Genomic DNA, 21,962 nt, shown 5'->3' with positions numbered 1-21,962 from the left:
ATGATGCAGCTGTATGGATTATGAAGATCAGTAGAACTATAATTACATTAAACTAACGTGGAGATGCCGTGTAAAATACTTATTGAGCTTAAATTGTACAGTACTATACCGAGGAATGGATAAAGTTTCCATTCAAGCTACTGTAGGCTTTACAAGGAGCTTAACCTCTTAACCTGAGCCCATGGCAATCAGAATACGATGTGTAATAAGCTCATAGTAAAGCCTGTAAGAGCCTGAACTACGCTTCATGATCCTTCACATAGGAAGCACTAGTTAAAAAAACATTTCATTAAACTAATTCACGTTAATGTGAGTTACAAAAACATAAAAACATATATTAAACAGTTGGTATTTCTTAAAGCACTAAACGAACTCCTGAAAGTTATTTTTATTGTTGTCCTGCTGTAGGTGTGTTTACAGATAACTGTATAAGGTGTTGTTCCCTTTCCAGACTTGGTCCGTTTGTGTGGTGCTGTATTTCACTGATGTAGAGATTCCTCTCACTACAGTGTTGTTCCCAAGGCTCCCGGGTCTAACGCTTGGGTTTGTGTTTTTTTTCTCTCTCTACACAGTGGTTACGCTGCAGATGAAATTACCCACTGTATTCGACCACAGGATATAAAGGAAAGAAGAGCTGTCATCATACTCAGAAAGTAAGTATTAGCCAGTCTGTGCTAGAAGCTAAATGTGTGCCTCTGGCTCTTGCTATTTTCTTGTTCTTTTAAAAACTGATGTATTTATTTAGCTGTAGAATACTATAGTCCTAACAGGCCAAATGCTTGTACAGGGTATTGCATCATCTCCCCCCACCCTGACTCATTTAATGCATTTTACAGATTGGCATAAGCGAGTGGAAAACTTGGTTACATAACTTACACAGCAGTATTGTACAAGAACTAATGTGGAGGTTGTGGAAATTTATTCTACTGCAGAGTTAATGCTGTAGATGTCTGTTTATTATATTTAACATGAAGTTAAATTAAACAGATGGTATACTACTACTGCTGCAAACCTTACATGTCTCCTTTATATAACCTGACACCTTACTTGTATGGTTCTACTTGCTTGTAGTGTTTTCGGTTATATCAAAGCATCATCACTGAGTGTGGTTTACTGTGGACCTGGGCTGAACATGATGGTGTTACTCAGATTTAAGTAGTGGTGATAAATGTCTAGCAGGAACATATTGTTTCTTATTCCTTTTTAGAACAAGGTCTGATGCCCCACGATTGGAAACCAAGGTATTAAGTGCTACAGATCCTCCTGCTGCCACCCCAGAAAGACCCTGGATATTGAAACCAAAGCGATCGCATCGTAAGGCAGACCCTGATGCTGCTCATAGGTAGGATAGGCCTAAAGGAGTACCCTTTGCTGTGCCAGGCTATAACTGTTTGCTTCTGCCAAGATTACCTGGAAGAATGATGTAACACAGAAGCCCCAATTAAGTTCTTTGTTGCTTTGCAGGCCTCGAGTATTGGAAATGGACAAAGAAGAAAACAGACGCTCTGTCGTTTTACCAGAACACAGGAGAAAGAGTGGTTCCAGCTCCGAGAATTACTGGAGAAGGTCCCACGAGGCTTCAGACAGTTACGATGACACAGACGACAATGCAAACACAGCCAGGAAAGTGAAAATGAGACGACACTGAAGGAGGCAAGTTTGGCTGGTGCTCTCCAAATCTAGCCAACGTGTTGGGGGAATTATTGAAATCCCTGTTTGCATGCAGGTTTAGAAGTAGTTGTTTTTTTTTTTTTTTTTTTTTAAAGACGTCAGCTACCAAGCAGCACACTAACAGTTACTCTGCTGGTTGTGATCAAATATTTTATTTTATTTTATCAGACATTTTGATTTAATGTGATGGATGGGGGAGGGGGGTCCCCTTTCCTGACACTGCAGTGGACAGTAACTGAGAAGCATTATTACAAGTAGCTACAAGTTCAGTTGACCACTTCTCTGTATCTGTGCATCCTCAGAATCTCAATGTGTGTACTATACTTGGATGTGGTACTTACTGTTGCATACAGAGAGGCTTCTATAGTCAAGTCTGGGGAGGAGTGGCTGCATGTCCACACAGATTAAATTCTCATCGTGCCAATACAGATCCTTCTGGTCATGAATTTGAAGAATGTATTAATAGAAAGTGTTCTTTCTATTAATACAAAGTTTGTGGAAGGAACTTGCTTGTCTTTTTTTTTTTTTTTTTTGTGGGCAGATTTACTATATTTTTTATTTCTGATATGCAAAGACCTGCTCAGCAACTTTTTTTTTTTTTTTTTCAAACCAAAATGTAACTCTTTGTACACCGAAATGTGAGTGTGTGCATCTGACTGTGTGTAGGAGTGTTTGTGGGAAAATTCTTCTAAAATAAAGTTGCCATGATTTATTTCACAGGCTTCTCTGTTCAGTGCTTGCATTGTTATCTTTTTATTTCAATTATTTTGGAGTTGTTAAAGGTGCAGTATCTGCTTTTCAGATCAAACGCAAAGAAGTGTTAAATATTAAAACCAAGTTATAAAACTTCGAGAATATATTTTATACTTTCACATTTTGGCCACTTCATTTTTAAATGGTGGCATATCTAAATGCTGCAAATTTTAAATATGTAAAGGTCCCTTTTTTAAATTATTCAAACAGTTGCTCTTGTGTTTACATCAATTAAATATACAGTACTTTTAAATAACAATTAAATATACAGTAATATCTTCTGATCTATCCACAGCAACATGGAAATACCCCATCTCCTGCCACAGTTTTAATATTTGGGCACTTCTTATGCTTTGAGAGATGAAATATTGTTGCGTTTAATTGAAAAGCGAATGCTTGCATTTGTTTTGTTGCCTATAGGATGTCTTGTTTTCAAAGGAGAAAACGTATATATTTGCTTGTAACAAAGATGTACAGTTATGTAAAGGGTAAGAAATTGTACTCTAAGGAATTATATAAATGAGATATTTTATGTAAAAAAAAATAAATAAAAAAATGTATTCTGGTTATTGTTTTAAAGCTGCTTTTTATTATTATTTGTTCTTTTAATGGAGCTGTAAAAGAATAAACTATCTTGTTTGTTCCTGGATTTTGCTGACATTAATTGATTGAGGAAGAGTAACAGTTCTCACTGGTCAGTCTAATCTGTAGTGACTTCACTGAGCAGTTAGTCCTGCACAGATTTGTGATCTCCATAGCAAGAGATTTAATGTACATTTTTTATGCCTACGTGCCCAACCTAAATTGCAAGATGTTCTATAGTTAACAGTATGAAAGCTGCACTCTTGGCTTGCATTTATGTAGGCAATCTTTGCAACTTGAGTTGCTGCAGCATGGATTAAATATGTCTTCACATTCTAAGGGATCTGTAACACCATAATTAGACAGTAAGAACTTTACTGTGTTGAAGTTACTTTTACCAGGTTGTAACCTAGAAACAGAAGTCAAATGATTGCCCTGTGCGAACAGCAGGGATTGATGAATATCTGTTATTCTTTTGAACAGCTCCACTGGTAGGTTTTTTGACCTTCACGCATTATTTGACTTGTATAAATTGCTACATTTGATTGAATAAAAGCAGAAAGCAATCCACTGTTTTTGTGTCTTTTTGTTTTCATTATTCAATAAAGTATTTTTTACAAAACTTGACACTAAGAATACAAATAGGCCAGGAACTACAAATGTTGTCATGTACTCCCCTTGCCATTTTGCATTCTGTTTACACCGATGTTTAAGTGTTGCAGGGGTTACTGACTAAGATGTGGGGCTGCTGGTTATTCCTAGGGTCAACAAAAGCAACGCAGGAAGTAGGGCTTTTTCTTGTAGAGCCCCTAACTTATGAAATGCACTGCCTTTGTTTGTCAGGGAAGCTTGGACCGTTACAGTTTTCAAATGAAGACTATAAAAGCACTTTTATAAAATGGCTTTATTATCTTACTGGGTTTTAATGTAACTTTAAAATTGCTGCTTTTTGTATAATGTGTATACTGTTATTTAAGTGGTCTGATTGTGACAGTTGTATGTGTAATATGCTATACAAATGTATTGTGGTTTGTTGTTTTTTTTTCTGTTATGTACTGTACAGTGCTTTGCAATACTTCTGTGTAAAAAGCGCAATGTAAACGCAAGAAATAAATCAAGTGTCCGATTCTGGCTGCATGACCTTGTTTAGGTGATAACATGACCATTACCACTAGAGGGCAGCAGAATCATTACAAAATAATAAAAAAAAAAGATTTGCTAAAACTTCAGAGAGGTGCTGTAGGTATTAGATTGATGTTCCAGGAAAAACAGTGCTAGTGTCAATATTAATTAAGTTAATCATTTGTTAGCCTTCCTGAGAGGAAAGTGAGATAATATATTTCCATTAATACAGTAAATCTCAAGGCTATGACCACAAAGAATGAGAAGACGGAGAGAAAATGTTTCACATTACACTGCTCTGTCAAGTTTTATTATGTCTCACAAAAAAAGGATGGTTAACTTGAACTTTTACATTGGATATGGGTTTATACAACGTGTTTGAGTTGGAACTGTCGGCTTAGTTTTTCATGTAAGAGGGCATCTGATGCGCTAAACCTCCCCTCACCAACACCCTGCATTTAACCTCTAGAAATATTAATAAACTTCCCAAGAAAAAACCTGGGGAGAAAACTGATGGCGTAGGTGCTGACAGCTCCAAACATAAGGTACAGTACTTTCAGAGTTGCCATATAATATAAAAATAACAGTGTAGCTGGCAGATGGCCCGGATATGCAGTCTATGCTCTGCCCTACAATATAAATCTTATTTCCCAATCATGGGATCTAAGGAGAACAGGGTTATTCACAAAAGCGCTGGAACTGCCTTTGCATGTCTTTCATCATATACAGAGGTTACAATTTTGTTCAATGGCTTTCAGCACCCCCACTTTAAAAATTGTTCCAGTGCCATTGGTTATTCATGCAACAGCACTCCCGGCAGAGAGAGAAAGCAATGCTGCTTCAAGTTAAACAATTTTGAAGCTGCTCTGCGGGAAAGGGGGGGGGGGGGGGAGCACAGCACTCCCCCAGAGAGGATGACAGGGAAAAATTGCTTGCTTTGGCCGGAGGAGCAGCAAGGCAGGGGCCAGAGATACTACTTACCTTCCAATCCTCCCCTGCTTGCCGTCACACTTGTGTTTGTTGGACCGTCACCAGCAGCACGAAGATTAAGAGTTTAAATTGTTTCTCAGGACCAAATTCTCAGCGGGTGCATTACTGGCGCAATGCTGCTTGAGTTATCCTGCCATAAACAAGTTAGGATACCGTTAGCACCATGAACAGAATCAGCCTTCTTAAAGCAATATTCCAGGCGCTGGGTTGAAGGGAAGCTGGCAAATCACATTCTGTTTCTTCTTGTAGAACATGTACAGTCAGTGTAAGGGTGCTGAAATCCACACACACACACACACACACACACATTATTATTATTATTATTATTATTATTATTATTATTATTATTATTATGTATTTCTTAGCCGACGACCTTATCCAGGGCGACTTACAATTGTTACAAAATAAGTTATCGAGTCCCCTAACGTCCCCGGTCCCCCCATGCGCAAAATGAATCCAGAATCTCTCGTCTGCTTTTTAACACATAACTTTTCAATCAAGAGACATCGCGCCCTGTTTCTCGAGGGCTATGAAGCATCCATGACCTACATTCGCAATCACTGCAATCGTAAAGGAAATACCCCCTCTGCTATAAACTACAACTCCCAGGTAGCATTGCTCCGACCCCACAGGCCTGGGAGCTTGTTAACAACTTCATATGGCCAAGCCCACTTCAAGATTGCCTCTTGATTGGCCCGCTGCAAGCCACCTGCACCTCTGAATGGCCAGTGCTCGCTGCCAATCAGAGCCGAAATGTGTCAAGTTCCCTGCTATCCAGTTGCGGTTATGAGTACTGGGTACAAAGAATAGGGGACGCGTATGGAAGAGCGTTGTTTTACATTGATACAAATCTGACGGAATTTGCAAGTTTTTTTTTTTTTTTTTTTCATTATTTTAACCAGCTTCAGGATGATGAAGTTTAGGTTCAGGAAGCAGGGCAACGACCCTCAGCGAGAAAAAATTAAACAGGATCTTTTTGCATTTAATAAGGTAAGTTTCAGCGAGAGAGAGAGAGAGAGAGAGAGAGAGAGATGCAAGTCCCCCATTATTCTTCAAAGAATGCACGCCGCCCAGAGTTGCAGCAATAGATAATATAGAGCATCCTTTTGGGGTGCTCCTATGTAATGTTTTGGTCTGTGTGCATGTCGTTTTCCGTGCATTGCCTTTATAAGGGCCTATTTATTGAACAACTGTATATCTGGGAGAACTTGATGAAGGATGCACCGGGAGTTTAACCTAACGGTCCAGCGTGCTTGTTTAAAAACGTCAGATCGATCCAAAAATTGCTCCAGTGACTTGTGTGTCTTGCTATTTTTTCTGACAGCTTCACTGTAAACTTTATATAGGTTATACTTTAGTATGAAGCGTGTTTTTTTTCTCGTTTTATGTTTTTTTTTTGTGAGGATGACAAAAGGATGTGCATTGTTGCAACACAGATAAGCAGCACAATATCCTGTCGATTTCTTGTCGATTTTTATTTTTTTTTAATATAAAGTGATTAAAGATGTAATTTTAGTGGTAGTGTATAACGTATTTGGAAAAACTAACAATAGCTCATTCTAATGCATAGACGAACCGGAGATTTTGCATCTTGGAAACGTTTTAGTGACGAGTGTTGTTCACAATCCAGTCACGATATAGTGTTCTGCCGGGGTAAAGTAATGTTACAAGCTGTGTCAACTTCACCCTTTTTAAATGCAACTTTGAAGTACGATACATCCCGAGTATTCGTATTAGACATTTGGTTGCGTACTTTTTTGTAAACCGCATGTATTCTGGGACGGATGAATTATGCCAGACTATGGCACGTTACAGACTGAACAGTACATTTTGAAAACGTTATTAATGTAATATGCGGGTGCTGCTGACGACTTGTAATCAAATAATAAACAGCTGATTACTGAAAGTAGTTTTCTGTAAGGATACTGGTATGCGGGATTCATGAACAGCATTACGAAAATGTTATTTAAGAACCGTCAAGCACATATGGTGGAGATTTAAAATCGTGCGCAGCGTTTTGAATAATTTGCTGTAGTTGTAGGACACTTGGTGACACAGAATCGGACTGATCACATGCCAGCTGTTTTAAAAAGAATGCCCTACTGTCGTGTTTAGTTTTGAAATGCAGCAGCGTACACGAAACACACTTTTCTCCCTCGTTTCTTATTAATTGTCAAGCACATTGCAATCGTAAATCACAACGGGCTGGTCTCAAACTGTTGCAAAGAACTGTGAGTAGTGTTCACTCAGATTGAGTCCGTGAGGAGAGAAACATTGACGTGGTTCTTCTGCTGTCTCCCAGGCTCCATGTGTAATGAGGGTGCTAATGAAAGCAGTTTTGAAATGTGTTTTCGCTGCTATTGAACTGTCGTTACAAATCTCGTTCCAGTTGGAATGCGTTGGTACCTTTTCAATAGCGCGGCGTCAATACTGTAACGCCAGAGGCAGCCTGTTTTTAAAATGCAGATCAAACTAGAAGTACATCCAGTTTTATTTTAACAGTAGGAGACTAGCAAGAGAACCAAGTATTTTTTTTTTCTTGCAAGCTTTATTATATTAATTTCTCTGTGAATTTGCCTTTTTGTTTTGGTAATGGAGCGGGGTGCTGGAACTAGGGGTGCCGTGGCTTCCATCATATACAGGGGTTAGTTTTGTTCAATGGCTTTCAGCACCCCTACTTTAAAAAGTGTTTTGGTGCCACTGCGTACAGATTTCTGTGTGCAGAGTGGAACTGCAAAGCTGCAGGTCCTGGCTCTACTGTGACATGAGAATGATCAAATAACTCCTTTATGACAGTTTAAAGGAACGCCTTCCTTTGTTTCTTTGCAGAGATTACATTGGGTCTGCGCAATTCTTTTGAAAACGTGTGGGTGGGACAGTATGGTTTCTAAAGAAATTGCTTCCTCTATTTGGGTGAAATTGCTTTGCATTTATTTTCCAGTTACCTGAGTTTAATGCTACACTAATTTAAAACCAAGCTAATCCAGGCTTGGCTAAAGTCAGTATTACCAAACAGTTATTTGAAACCTCAAACACACCTGGCTAACTGTCTGTTCATAACCAATTTCTTTAACTTGATTTCTTGTCTTTGATTGTAGACTGTTGAGCATGGCTTTCCCAATCAGCCCAGTGCTCTGGCATATGATCCAAAACTACGAGTGATGGCCATCGGAACAAAGTCGGGAGCAGTCAAAATGTATCCTTCTCAAAAATAATAATAATGCAGCTTTCAGAGCGTTTCTATCCATGGGATGAGGTAAGGACTTTCCATTCGAGTGTTTGGCAATTGACCATTTTGGACAGCAGACTTCTCTGTCCTGTCAGTAATTTCTCACACGCTCCCGCTACCTCTTTCACAGTGCTGTATGAAGAGCTGTTCATATTTGAGCCGCGCTACACTGGAATTACAGTAGCTAGCCCATTCTGTAGTCTTACACAACCTTTTCCCTTGAAGTGGGGAGGAAAGGGTGGACTAGGTCATACAGGTCATGACTAGTGGGGGGGGGGAGGGGGGAGGGGGAAATACATACACTTGGGGGAGGAGGGGGGGGGGGGGGGGGGGGGGGAGAGTGCCCTTTTTAAGGGATGGTATTGATTAAGAGCAAGACCAGGGTAGACCATACTGTGCTCTTCAGTCCTGAAAAAACAGTGTTTCTGAACAAGGTGATCATAAACTGAAGCACATGCAGAACCAGAGACTGGTATACAATCTGAATCATGCAGCTGGACTGACCCACTAGAAACTCGAGAGGCTGGTCAGACTAGTCCAGCTGTCTTATTTTACTGCTGTGTGGGCAGTAGTGGGGAAACAAACAGGAGATGAGAAGAATGGGGTCTGGATAACCCCTGGCTGACCCTGACACATTTTTAGGCTTTTCCTAGGAAACTGGACTTTGCACTGGGGCACATGTGCAGAGCAGGTTGAAGATGTCTCCCACACTGTGACTGCAGTATTCATGCAAGTTAGTTTGAGAAGCAAGAGTACAGCAGCCTGGTAGCCTTGAAGGACTTTGACATTGATTTGTACTAGAGATGGTTTTAATTAGATTTTATTGGAAGTGTTTCATCGTTCCAAGGTACTGACCAAGTTAAATGACCTGATTATGCGTCCGGTTGTGCCAGTTGTTATTGATCACAAACGACAACGAGTAAACTAGCGAGCGCAATGCAGGCGCACATTGACGTGATGTATTACAAGAGAGCACAAAATAAATGGCCTCAGCCAGCCACCTCTCAATTGGGGCTTATTCTCTGTCCCTCGTGAAACAATCTGGTCTAAACCCTGGATTCCCACAGAGAGGTAACAGAAGGCTAACAATGACTACCCAGAATTCCCTGGCAAGCGTCTCCATGGAAACCTGCTCCTTGTGGAGGGAAAGAAGTTGTTGAATCAAGTCTTTTTTGTAGGGGTGAATCTGTGTGGTAGAGCGGTTTGCTTTTTGGTTAGAGGAGGTGTACAGGATCTGAGGAGCCCAAGGCTCTCTCTCTCTTTCTGTGTTGTGTGTGTCTGATTAGCTACAGTGGGGGAACTTTGTGTTTTTGTGTTGACCATTTCTTCTGTAGCTGGAAGCTGGTGTGACCTAGTGGCATTTGATTTTAAACCCTTAATCAGAAGAAGATATTTACTTGAGGTCATAGGCATTTAAATGCCTTCTGGGCACTATATAACAGTGTGTTTATTCTGGGTGGCAGCACAGTTTAGAATAATGCAATGTGACACATGGACTTGCTTTTAAAAGGTTTAGAATCCATGAATCCATCCCCAGCCACAGGAAAATGCCCAACACACTGCACTGAAGTTAACTTTCTTTAAACTCACCAAGTTGCTGTATAACAGGGCGCTACCGTTAGGCTCGGTGTAATTATGGTAAACAGACCACAGTGAGAGACAATGTGAGCTGGTTAAGAAATCCCAGAGCATTATTACTGAATGATCAACTATTGGGATGGCTTTCCAGTTTTCTGTGTGTGGGCGGAGAGAAAGTGAGGAATAGTCTACGATTTCCATCAGAGGTTTGCCTCACTGCTGGAACAGTGCAGGGCACCGCACAGCTGGGGTGACTGTGTAACACAGTACAGGGCCGTGTACCTTCAGAGCAAAGCTTGGTGATAATGTGGAACAGTTGGACTGGTGCCATCGCACTGCTTTCAAAAAGCACAGTTAAAGCATGCCATTACTGTGGTGTGGCATGAGATCTTATTTGTTGTTCCGAATTCCTAAAGTCTGCCTTTCTCATTGTGATTTTGTGATTGGAGTGAGGTGGACCTGTTTGTGCCCCTTTTGGGTTCTTTCAATATGTTTGAGGCTGGAGCGAGTGCAGAGTGGAAAGCAATCTTCTCCTAATGGCACGAATGCCAGAATCTTAATTGGGCTGTTGCATTATGATGTTGGACATCCTTCCCGAACATTCATACACACTATAGCAGGACCAAGACAAAGCCTGGCTTTTAAGAAGAACCAGAGAGAATTTGTACAGTACTGTGCTTGGCTTCTCTGTGTACGAGCAGGAATTGGGAGTCTGTCTTTGAGAAGTGTTCTAAGCAGCGTTGCCTGTGTCCGTCTCTGTGTGTGTCTCTGTTTGAGTTGGAGGCCCTAGGGAGACTGGCACAGCGAGAGTATGGCACCAGGCCAGACACTGACAGCAGGACCAGGCCCAGTGAGTCCACTCCAGTGAAACGTGCCGGCACGCAGTGTGCAGCAGTGAAGATCTTGTTTCAGCTCCCACCAGCTGAAATGGACGCCCTACCTGTATTGCGTCTCTGTCAAAAGCATTTAGCCTTTTAGAAACAGGCTGGAGGGTTAATTGGTTCAGTGAAACAATTTAGAACAGGGTTGGAACAAAGACCAGGACCGGAAGAGCCAGCTTTGGCCCCCCCAGCAGTAGAGCTTAACATTTTATCATTTGTTTTTTTAAACGCGTATGATAATTGCTGCTAGCTAAACTATATATGGTTTACACTTGCACCATATTTACAAAGAAATACGATCTAGGTACAGACTACAGCAGTTTAAAAGCGAAGCTGACGTTCAGGAAGTGAAATATCATTTGGTTTTCAAATTAAGATGTCATACTTTTTTTTGCTTTACGAACTACGAAACACTTGCTGACGGGAATATGCAGTGATACTGAAATTGAGACACTTCAAGTTGAAACTTTTTTCAAAGAATTGTCTTAGTGTTACTAAATACTTTTACTTTAACAGGCCCATGCAGTACTTTGTAAAACCTGATAACTGTGACTAATCCCAGATCAGAGATGAAGTATACTTGCAGCAGCACAGTGTGTTCTTATACAAGCACTCTGAATGCCTGCACTGCACATGCTTTCCCAGTGCGTTGCCTTGGTGAATCTCTATACCAGAGCTGAGGAGAGGCACAGGAGACTATAATAGTTTTGCTTGGATGGTAATTGTCGTACTGCTGAATAGCATCTTCTATACAAGTAGGGCTGGACTGAGCAGATTTCCAGCTGGCTGCTGCTGTGTTTCATGACACACGTTTCATTTGCAGACTGTGAACTTGGTCCTGGGCATGCTTTGGGTTTGCATGACTCGTGCTATTGAAAGTAACACCTAACCTCCTTTGTATGCTAGGCCAGTAGCCACCTTGTATCCAAACATCTGGGTACGCTTGGTCGAAGCTGCTCATTCTTGACTGGATCCCTTCCTTTTAGAACTGGGTGAAACACTAATAAATAAGCATGCATGCAAACTATCCCCATATGAGATGGGTTAGCCTTCCATTCTTATCTGGGAATGTGCATTTTCCACATATAAAAAAAGAGCTGTCAGACGTGGGGCTGTGACTTCAAAGGACTTGGTTCTCTACAGCTGATGCGATTTTCCGTTTGTATTCAGTTTTCCTTGTAAACGTACAGGTTGAATAAGACGGGCACCAGGTTGATTATATAAATCCTCTCGCATCCTGTGGAAGTAGTGATAATTAGTTTAAGAGTACTCAGACGATTGGTAAAACACACATTGTATACATGAAGTACTGCGCTGCAATCAAGATTTTTCTCATTACATTTTGTTTTTAGTAGCCAAGACGTCCTCCTTGGCACGGGGCAACACGGTTCCGTGGTCCCAAGGTTCCATGGTCCTGGGGTTCTGCGTCCCCAAGATTCAATTTCCCTGGTTCTGAAGAGGTTAGCCCTGAGTGCTGAGATCTCTCATTGCTGCTTTGAGATGGTCTGCCCCGTAGCTATGCCTGTCCTTGAGGAATGTGTATTGTTATACACTTGGGTCCCTCTTGTAATGAGAGGAAATTCCTGGGAAGCTTTCTGGCCAGGCCTGGGTTCAATAAAGACATCTTTTGAAATGGTATCCTAGGAGACTGCAGAAGCAGCGAGATAACCAGGATATGGCTTGAAGAGGAAAAGCGAACGGCAAGATGGATTTTTTCAGAGCCGAACTTTGTTTACATGACTTGGCTGCATGACATTTATGGCATTTACAACTTGTGCCTCTGCGTTGGTCTCCGCTTTCAGATGAGCTACGTGCCTGCAGAATATAAAGTCTTCTTGTTTAGTCAGTTGTGCTGCTAAATATGTTTGTCCTGTTTTAAAGACGACGACTCCTTCTAGATTCAAATGAGGGCGAGGATTAAGACTTGGTTTGGTAGTACTTGAAATGACTGGTGGTATTGTGGAGGCCAGTACTGAACAGCAGTGTCTAGCTAATCCTTGATTCCCTGGTTTATTTTGCCTTGCTTAAAGTCACATGTCCCATTTTTAGTCTTTTATGCTGCATTAGTTGCACAGCAATTTTATACTATAGTTGCAAATTGGGTCTAGTGCATTTGTCCATGTATTGGGAAAAGAAGTTAAATGTGTTTTTGTAATTGCACTTTAACGACTTGCATTGTAGTCTCTGTCATTATTGCAAACAGAATATGAAAGCAAAATGTGGCAAAGGACCACACTTCTCCACCTACTAGGTAATGCTGTGTGCATTTAAAAAATGCACGCATGGAATCCTATTGAAAACCTCACTCTGAACTCCTGAACCAGTAGCATCTGTACAGTAACGAAACCCTGAATTTATCCATGAGTAAGTTTCTGTTAAAGGCTGGGTTCCAGTTGCAGAACAGTGATGTGAAAGCAGGGCTCAACTGCTGTTTGGTGACCTGTAGTTAAGGCTTTGTTTGGGCTTCCTAATCAATTGTGACTTGACTACACTTGAACCCAGGCTCCCAGGAATGCTTTCTATTGGGCTGTGGACTCTTCCCGTTGGGCGTCCTCCTTAGAACCTTTGTTAATTAGCGTTCCGATGTCACGCAACAACACAAGGGCACACTGTTTGTTTGGTTGGTTGCTGTACAATAGGAGGCTTGTCTCTCTGTCTGTGCCAGCTCTGACACAAGTCTGAGTTCATGTGAAGAAGGACTTCAGTGACAGGGCTGATCAGGCTTGTATTATTGAGGTTGTTGACCTTGCAGAAACTGGAGAGGGATGGAGGTTTGCTTTTGAAATCAGAATTTCTTTTCCTTACTGCTTTTGCAGCAGGGCGTGATGACAGGTCAGAGAATTGAGTCTGGTCGTTGGTTGGTGGTGGTCGGTTGATCTTCTTAAACTTCTGTTCTGTAAAACTGAGAGCGGATGTGCTGTAAATAGGCTACAAAGTGATCTTTATACAGTAGGCCGCCCATAAGAGTTTCATCTCGCAGCCCTTGAGGTACAAAACGGTGCATGAAGTCATTCATTTTCACCCGATACTAAAGTTTTCGAAACGTGAAACTAGTTTCACTTGTTTCAGCAAATGTGTTTTTCATGTCAAAATAAGATACGGATATCAGACTTCATTGTTCTCTTTGTCTCTGAGAAGTGCTTCCAGTTTCATCTGATTTCCCCCCCCCAAAGGGCTGCCTATTGAGTCATGGTTTAAAGTATTTTGTTTCCCAGAGTCCCATGGCCTGGCAATGTGCTGTGTGGAGGTGTGGTCCCTTGGGCATAAAGGTCCTGTCGGTGAAAGTGTTCTGCATCACTGTCGGTTGTTTGCCATGATGGCAGATCCTTGGTATGATGCATTGAGAAGTGCTGTCTGCAGTGCTGGGACATCCAACAGTGTCAATAAGGACTCTGTTTTGAACGACCCCTCTGGAAGCCTAACTCTCCCACACAACGTTCTCCTGCAGGTAGATTAAACAGGCCTGTGATGATAAAGCAGCATTTGAACCCGTGTCGTTCTTGTTCAAGACCTGAGGCACATGGCACTGCCAGGTGTACTAACTACGCCCGGATTCATAGTTACTTTTTAATATCTGGTTGTTTACAAGCCACTTGTAGAACTGCGATTTTAAACCAGTCCCATTGTTTACTGTTCCCTCCCTCTGCTTGCAAGGGGGATTTCATCTCTCTGTAAGCGTGCTATTTTCAAAGCTGTTTGGGCTGGATCCTGCTATGCTGTTGAAGTTGCAGTGCCCTGTACTCCCAACTCGTTGAGATTTGATCCACAGGTGTAGCCTGAGAGTTTGGCTTCAGCGTTTTGTTCAGTTTGGCACAATTAAATATATTTGGTCTTCCAGTACCTTTTGGTGTAGTTCATAAGCACTATAGTGTGCTTTTGGAATTTAAGGAAACGCCCTTGTGTTCCACTAGATAGACACTCCGGAATTGCTTTTCGTATCAGTTCCAACACGGGAGTTCTAAATTGGGAGTGTTGGGATCAGAACATGTCTAAGAAATTATTAAATAGTATTTCCAAATGTGCAAAAAGGCTTGACTTTCTCCATTTTTACTAAATCTCTCTTGAACAAACTAACCTCTTGTGATCTAGTTTTTATATATGAGAAATGCATGCATTTTCTACCGCTACGTTTGGCCATAGTGTTGATTTCCAGTTTCTCTCTTTAGTTTTAAGCTCCTTTTCAACTGAGCTGCTTTACACAGGAACTCTGCAAGAGCCTTCTGGATGGTTTTTAAACACCGCAGAATTAACGATCTTCAGATTACACTTTGACTCAACCTCACATCCATTGCATTCCTAACTGCAGCAAGAAATGTTTTAAAAGAAAGCATTAGTCCCGAAGTGTAATACACTAGAGGGGGAGGCTGAGACCGTGGCACACCAAAGCACTGAGCTCGCCCTTTTCAATTATTATTTTTTTTTTTTTTTTTTTTTTTTTTTTTTTTTTTAAAAAGGGCCAGTATCCAAAACAGTCTGGAAAGCTAATTCCTGAAAGCCTGTTTAAACTGTACCCTGCTCAGCACGGGCTGTGGGATCAGTTGTATTGATTGGTGTTTCATAGAATCTTCTCCCACACCGGACCATCTGCTTTCAATCGAAAGGGCTGCTTCAGAGCCCAGCCGCCACCCCGCTCAGAGGAAATGCAGAAAGCCAGGAAAAGATTAACAGTGCTGTAACTACACTGTTCACAGGCGCTTGCAAACCCTCAGTCTCAGTATCTTAAATTTCACGCAGCGGAGTTTAGCTTCTGCAGTACATGACCTGGGAATGTACCGAGTCTGTGCTCTTGGCTCGCTCAACAGTTCAACATGCCTGTACTGTACCTGGCAGAGTCGCCCCCCTCCCCTCCCTCCGGTACCAATGCTGTAGTTTTTATTAATCTTCTGCAGTACTTTGGCATATTTTTGTGTCTGCTATTAAAAGGTGTATGTGTATCATTAAGAGTTGTTTTTCCTACAAGTCTGGAAGACTAACATTCCTGCTTTTCTCTAAATAATGGGTGGAAAGTTTTGTGCCCAGTGCTGCATGGTTGGACGGTTCTGTTCCTTCTGCTAACCTTTACCAAGCAGCAGTGCGCTGTTATCTAGAAGCAGACTGGTAGTTGAGACACCAAATCTGACCGATAAAGGAACATGCATGGGGCTGGTCTGTCTTTTAAATGGACCCTAGTTGTGGCTGGATGCAATGGCTTGAAAATCAAAATGGACTCTCACAATTTAAGTTTTAAAAAGCAGGTCTCATGTAAACATTGTTGGTCTTGGAGTCTACTTCACTTTGCACTTCTTTTAAAAAAAAAAAAAAAAAAAAAAAAACACACATAAAGGACAGAAACGTCATCAATTATGACTTTTTTGCAGTGGACTCGCAGGCAAAACAGGGCTTCTTTTTCTGGATCTCGGGAGGTATGCACAGAACATTTGGTCTGCATTCTTGGTCTAGTCTTTTACAAGTTTCTGTTCTGCCCGTTCCCTCATTGTGCCACACCATTTGTAATCCTGGGAAAGGTATGATACTATTAAATTAACAGAGATTGATTTATTTTTGCAGTTCTGTCCTGTACCATCAGGAAATTGAACCTCTCTGGATTCTTTTTATAAAGCAATACAAAAAAAAGAGTTAATGACAAAGCAGCGGTATCAAGAGTGATTTTCCATATGTATAGTTCAGGTAACCACACTCTCTAATGCAGCAATTGAATTGCAAATCAGTCCTTGAATGAAGGTGGGGGTGGTGGTAGCGGAGAATTGAATCGAATGGCTCGCTCCAAAGCTGCGTGTCTCGGAGCCTGTGTCCCTGGAATGCCAGTGCATGAAAAATGAAAATCTCATTCTGTATTGAAAAGCAAGTGGAACATTACCAATCAGCTGTTTTCATTACACTGCAAACCTGCTTAGGGTTGTGTGTGTGTGTTAGAAGTGAGAAATGAGAAGTGTGTTGGCAATGGCTTTTGAAATACTACTTCTCTAGTTGCTCTGTGAAATGAAGGCACCCAGCTCCATTCGGATACAACACGAACAAGAGCCTGTAATATAGGGCAGTGCTGCTGATTTAAGAGCTCGCTGAGAGGTCTGTATTGCAGGCAGGGATGTGGAAGCTTTGCAAAGTGACGCTGGCTTCTGTCTGAATTTTAAGTTTAAAAATACAGAAGTCTGGCTGTTGGCGCTAGAGGAGGGGAAGTGGAAATGTATTGCATCAAACAGACCAATATTGTTTTAAATAGTGGTGAGAATTAACCATGAACCGCCTACTGTCATTTCACAGAATATTTCCTGTGACGCATAAAGGGCCCTTTGTGTGGCGCTGTCAGATTGTAGAGTTGTGAAACTTGAATACATTATTGGTGGTTGTTATTGGAATGCATTTCCTTTATTGGTTGGTCTGAATTAAAGTAAATAGTAAATACTCTTGGGATACTTTTAAACCAGGAGTGTCCAAAGCTGGCTCTTCCAGTCCTGGTCTTTGTTCCACCCCTGTTCTAAATTGTTGAACTGAACCAATTAACCCTCCATCCAAACCCTGAAGTAGTGAATGATATCACTTTACCTATTAAACCTGGAGTGGAATGGCCCTCCAGGACTGTGATTGGACACCGTGCCTTCAAGTCATCTTCTAATATGAATCTGGCTGGTGAGGAAGGGACCTCCTGCCCCGCCTTGCCCCTGTCACCAGTCTGTTGGTGAGCCCTTTTATTTGGCTTTTCAGTTGTCCTGTGTGCAAACAAACCAGCCTACAGCAGACGCCATTAACTGTAATGAGTTTATCAACTGTTTCCTCAGTGACACTTCAGTGCAGAGCTTTATCACAATGTAGCAAGGCTGCCTGGCAGGGCAGGGCAGGGCAGTGGAAGTGCACTGCAGTGTGAAATACCGGCACTCTGTTGCTCGATGTTGCTTTTTATAGCTTGGATCGCTTGGTACGGATATTGTGTACCCAAATTGCAACAGCTTTGGATCGTGACAGAATTGTGTAATGTAACTCCATGTGAATTCAGCTTTTTTTTTTTTTTTTTTTTTTCTGCTCTAATTTTGTCTAATGTATTTACCCTTTTTTAACTTCACTAAATGAAATAAACAGTGCCCTGTGAGTGGGTTTATGTCATCTAGGGCAATATTAAGATCTGTCCTCTTTTAGGTAAATGAAAGTGATTCCACACTGTATGCAAACCCCTACCTCCACGCTCTGCTGTGAAGCATTCCTTGATCCTGTCCCAGGCTAATTAGAGCTACAGTAGCAGTGTGTCTTTGTGTGTAAATCGTTTTTTTTTTTTTTAATTGTTCTGTTGATAGCTGGATTACTGCCTTGGAGCCCATCACTGTCAAAGGGGGGTTTCTGTCCACTCTTAAAAAGTCTGTGTGTGTGTGTGGAATCGTGTTGGTAATACCCCAGGGTTGCGTGAGGATTCTTTTACTGCTGGTTAATGACCCTGCCAGTCTCTTGTAAGGATGAGAAAGAGAAGTTAATTGGGAGTTGATCTATAGACAGTTGCTGTTACAGATTGTGGTCTGTTGTTTTATGAGGTAGTAGACCAAGAAACGATGTACATGCTTGTACTTGTTTTGATTTATTACCACTTGGGATATATGTCAAGGTCTGAATTGAAACAGATAAGTTTGTGTTTCTCTGTAGAAACCGTTGTACTCCCATCCTCCCTCAGGAGTCCAGTTGGATGTTAATGGAAAGACCTCTCTTGTCCAACGCCGTGTTTGCCACGGGTACAGAGTGTACAGAGTGGCCAGGGTGTAATCATGGCAGTAGGGCAAGAGCTCAGGCAATCCTGTGTATAAATTGTACGATACGAATGAAACCCTTGTTGGCGCTCCAGTCACAAAGTTAAGACTTTCTGATATTTACGGTCCTGGGTAGCTTTACAGTTCTGCTTTTGATTAGCAAGTCAACAGAACTGTGTTTTATGTTTTAAGGGGAATGGTATTGACTGAAGGTTAGGAAACCTTGTTGCGGGGGAGTGGGGTTTAGGAAGTGTGTTAGGGTCAGGGTTGTCTGACTGATATCGCAAGTTAATGAATACTGACATCTGGCTTAAATTACAGAGCATTCCTGTACATGTCTCCATTGGTAGCTGTATTCCCGTGTTTAAAATGTCGTGCTTTGTATGGTGATGCTGTAATATATTTATGTATATGTGTGTGTGTGTGTGTGTAATGTGCCTATTGTTAAAATGAGGGGTTTATTTCTTGTAACCAGTTTTATGAACCTATTGTACATGTGGAAGGCTTTATTTCTTTATTTCCTGAAACATTAGTATTCCTGTGACAAGACAGTGTCATGGCTCAAGATGGTACCAGCAGGAATGAGAGACTCAGACAGAAGCTGCAGTGACGCGCTACTCTGCACATTTAATTAACAAAAATAAAAACAGGAACAACTAAACCGGCACAAGGGCCAAAATAAAAGGTTAAACAAAACAATCAATACATCAGCACAGGCCTGAACTCGCCAGACTCTCTCTACCAGACAAAGGATTTCTCCTTCCTTTTTATATACATACATACACACACATGGCCACATCTGTGCATGCTAGCAGGGTCAGATTTAACCCCATCCCTGCCAGCCTTGCATTCCCCTGCACACATTAACAGGGACAGGGCTGCTGCCCTGCCACAATTCAGTACCCCATTTCAGAGCGGTTAAATCACCCAGTTAGAGTGTTTGCAATGTTTCTAACAGCGTTGCTCGTCCGATGAAACTTACTTGAAGGTCTTTCCATTTTTACATGTGGAGTTCCCGTGGTTAGGATGTCAGTTTGCTTTTACATGGTGTTGCTACAACGTCAACCAAAAATCTGCACGGACTTTAACAGCACACCTGGAGCAGTGTAATGACCTCGCAACTTCTTTTTTTTTTTTTTTTTTTTTTTTTGCACATTTGATTCTGGGTGGTCTTGTAATCGTAATGATTCTAAAATTTGTTAAGAAAAAAAGCCAATTTTGCTCTCCTGGGTTTTTCGGAGATAGTCTGGTTTCCCTCCCAGTGCTGCACTACACAGAATACAATGCTTGCGTTTGCTCCAGTGCAAACAAGTGCTTCTCTGGTTCAGAAAAGCAATAATGCAGTCCATTTTCAGCTTATGACCTCCCTGTTTGGACATGTGCTTTCCCCATGCTATATCAAAGGCAAGCATATTTGCTTACATGAGTCATAACTTGGCAGGTTTGGTATTTATTTTGTTATTTATCTGCGTTTTGTGTGTTGCTTTCTGTCTCTCATTAAGCAAAAAACAAGTGGAAACACAATTGAAATCGCTACAGTGACCTGAAGCGTTCCATCTTTTGATGTTTGATTGTTTGTGCCAGGATGTTAAATATTAGTTTACCCAATTTTACTGAACTTGAACAAACTCCGGTTCAGGTTGAATGTTTGTTTTCTTTTGTTGTTTTTTCTGCTGCTGAATCAATATAGCGTAGAGTGAGGCTTGGGTAGGGCAAGGTTAACATCTGCTACAAAAAATGTACATCTAAAGTCTGAAACTTGTACCATCCGTTTTATAAACAAATAACAAGATATTGCCTCGGTTGGACTGGACTTTTTTTTTTCCTGTGTGTCTGCAATTACACAGAGGGATAACGCTGTCTCTTTTGCAAAAGCTCTCGATGCAGTGGGTAGACACAAATCCTGCAACATTTAAAAGTGCTGCTGTAGTGCAGTTGTGTTCACTTTTCATTTTAAGTAATGTAATAGAATTCCCTTTTAAAAGAAATGAAGAAATTGAACAACGGTGTATTACAAGGATAAACTACCCCCCCCCCCACCTCTGAAGCTTGTGCACTGGGCGGACAGACAGCCTCATACCAGATGCAGTTTAACACAGTCTGGGGTTTCCATACAAGTCTTTGTGTTCCGTTAAAGCCTGCAGACGCATTTCTAGCCTTTACGTTTCTAATGGTTGGCTGTGTGGAGATGCAGCCTGCTGCTGTCGCTTTCCCCCAGGTTTCACAGCTTGTGAGATCGAGGCACAAAGGGGATCGATCCATATTTGACAACATTGTACAGCCTGCTAGTGGCTAGGCTGTTGCACCCTATTCAAAAGATCACCTATGCTCTGATAATGCATTTCAACAGCAGGGACCAGGCATGGCTCACAGATAAACTGTAGACCGTAATCTGTTTCCTCAGACAATGTTGTATATTCTTAAATATTGACTTGGTTAAGAGTCCAAGTTAGTATTATAGAGTACTTTTACAAAAAGAAGCAAAATGGATCCAGGAATAATATACACGGAGGACGGCATCTAGCGGCAACTTATCTGTGCTCGCATGTCTGCCTTTAAAAATAAAAAAAAATAAAATAAAGCTGTGTGAGTGCTGATCTTTGCAGAAGTACGCATTTCATAAAATGATGATTGTCTGCCAGTGCATCTTGACTGATAGAAACTGTCAAAGTCCTGTTCCCAGGAGAAGAATAGAATGACAGGGGATTGCCAGTACTGCTCCTAGCATGCTCTCTGTCAGCTGAAAGATTTGATTCAGTAAGTAGATGGAGCTCAAGTGGAGAGCTTAGTGGTTCAGAGCTGTTTTTAATCTGTTTTGTAATTGGAGGAGTCTGTCCGCCAGGGATTGGCACAGATCCACTATACAGCTCCGTCCTTTGTCCTGTCAGCATTCCACTCTTAGGAATAATTTTCAGAGGTCAGCGTGAGGGAGACTAATGTTAGATTGCGTCTAGACTTCCGGTGACTGGAGAAAATGAGCATGCTTGGTTGAGTCCTGCCGCAGTGTTGGCTAAAAACCTTTTTAAAAAAAAAAAAAAAAAAAAGAAAAAAAGAACATGTGCAATATATTATGCATGAAAATTGCATTTGTGTTCTATGTTATGGTGCAAGAAAAAGCGAACAGATGTTTGTTTAGAACGTACTGTAAACATACACACTTGGCCTGCCTTCAAGCAGTTGGTGTTTTAGTCCTTTTAGATGCCAGGCCTAAGGGCACCGGTCTGTCTTCTAGTGGTGATTTTAAAGTGTCACCAGGCAGCTGAAGAGAAAAGGATACAGGAAATGGATTCCAGAGGACTTGTTTCCACAGGAGTTCTGTGATCTCAGGGGTTAAATTGAAGGGTTTGTTTGATAGCATTCTTTAAACAAACCTTTCAATTGGTGCATGTTTTGTTTTGTTTTGTTGCCTTTCACCTAAGCTTTGAACTG

General features: G+C 41.4%; 1 protein-coding gene and 1 long non-coding RNA gene across 3 annotated transcripts in view; both read left to right on the top strand.

Moving 5' to 3' along the window:
• The first annotated feature begins 545 nt into the window (after positions 1-545).
• LOC121294165 lies at positions 546-3,572 on the top strand. Its single transcript, XR_005946700.1, has 3 exons — positions 546-653; positions 1,208-1,342; positions 1,465-3,572. It is a non-coding gene; the product is annotated as an uncharacterized LOC121294165 (long non-coding RNA).
• A 2,340-nt stretch (positions 3,573-5,912) lies between these two features.
• Positions 5,913-21,962, top strand: part of llgl1 (LLGL scribble cell polarity complex component 1) — a 41,865-nt gene continuing 25,815 nt past the window's right edge. For both annotated transcript variants that reach the window (XM_041278071.1, XM_041278070.1), the window contains exons 1-2: positions 5,913-6,108; positions 8,217-8,314. In XM_041278071.1, coding sequence (XP_041134005.1) covers positions 6,028-6,108; positions 8,217-8,314 — 179 coding nt within the window. In that variant the 5' untranslated portion in view covers positions 5,913-6,027. The remainder of the gene's footprint in view (positions 6,109-8,216; positions 8,315-21,962) is intronic.

The sequence above is a fragment of the Polyodon spathula genome, chromosome 18, assembly GCF_017654505.1.
Source record: "Polyodon spathula isolate WHYD16114869_AA chromosome 18, ASM1765450v1, whole genome shotgun sequence".
NCBI classification, from domain to species: Eukaryota; Metazoa; Chordata; class Actinopteri; order Acipenseriformes; family Polyodontidae; genus Polyodon; species Polyodon spathula.
The sequence above is the reverse complement of the archived record's forward strand: the minus strand, read 5'-3'. Positions and strand labels throughout refer to the sequence as shown.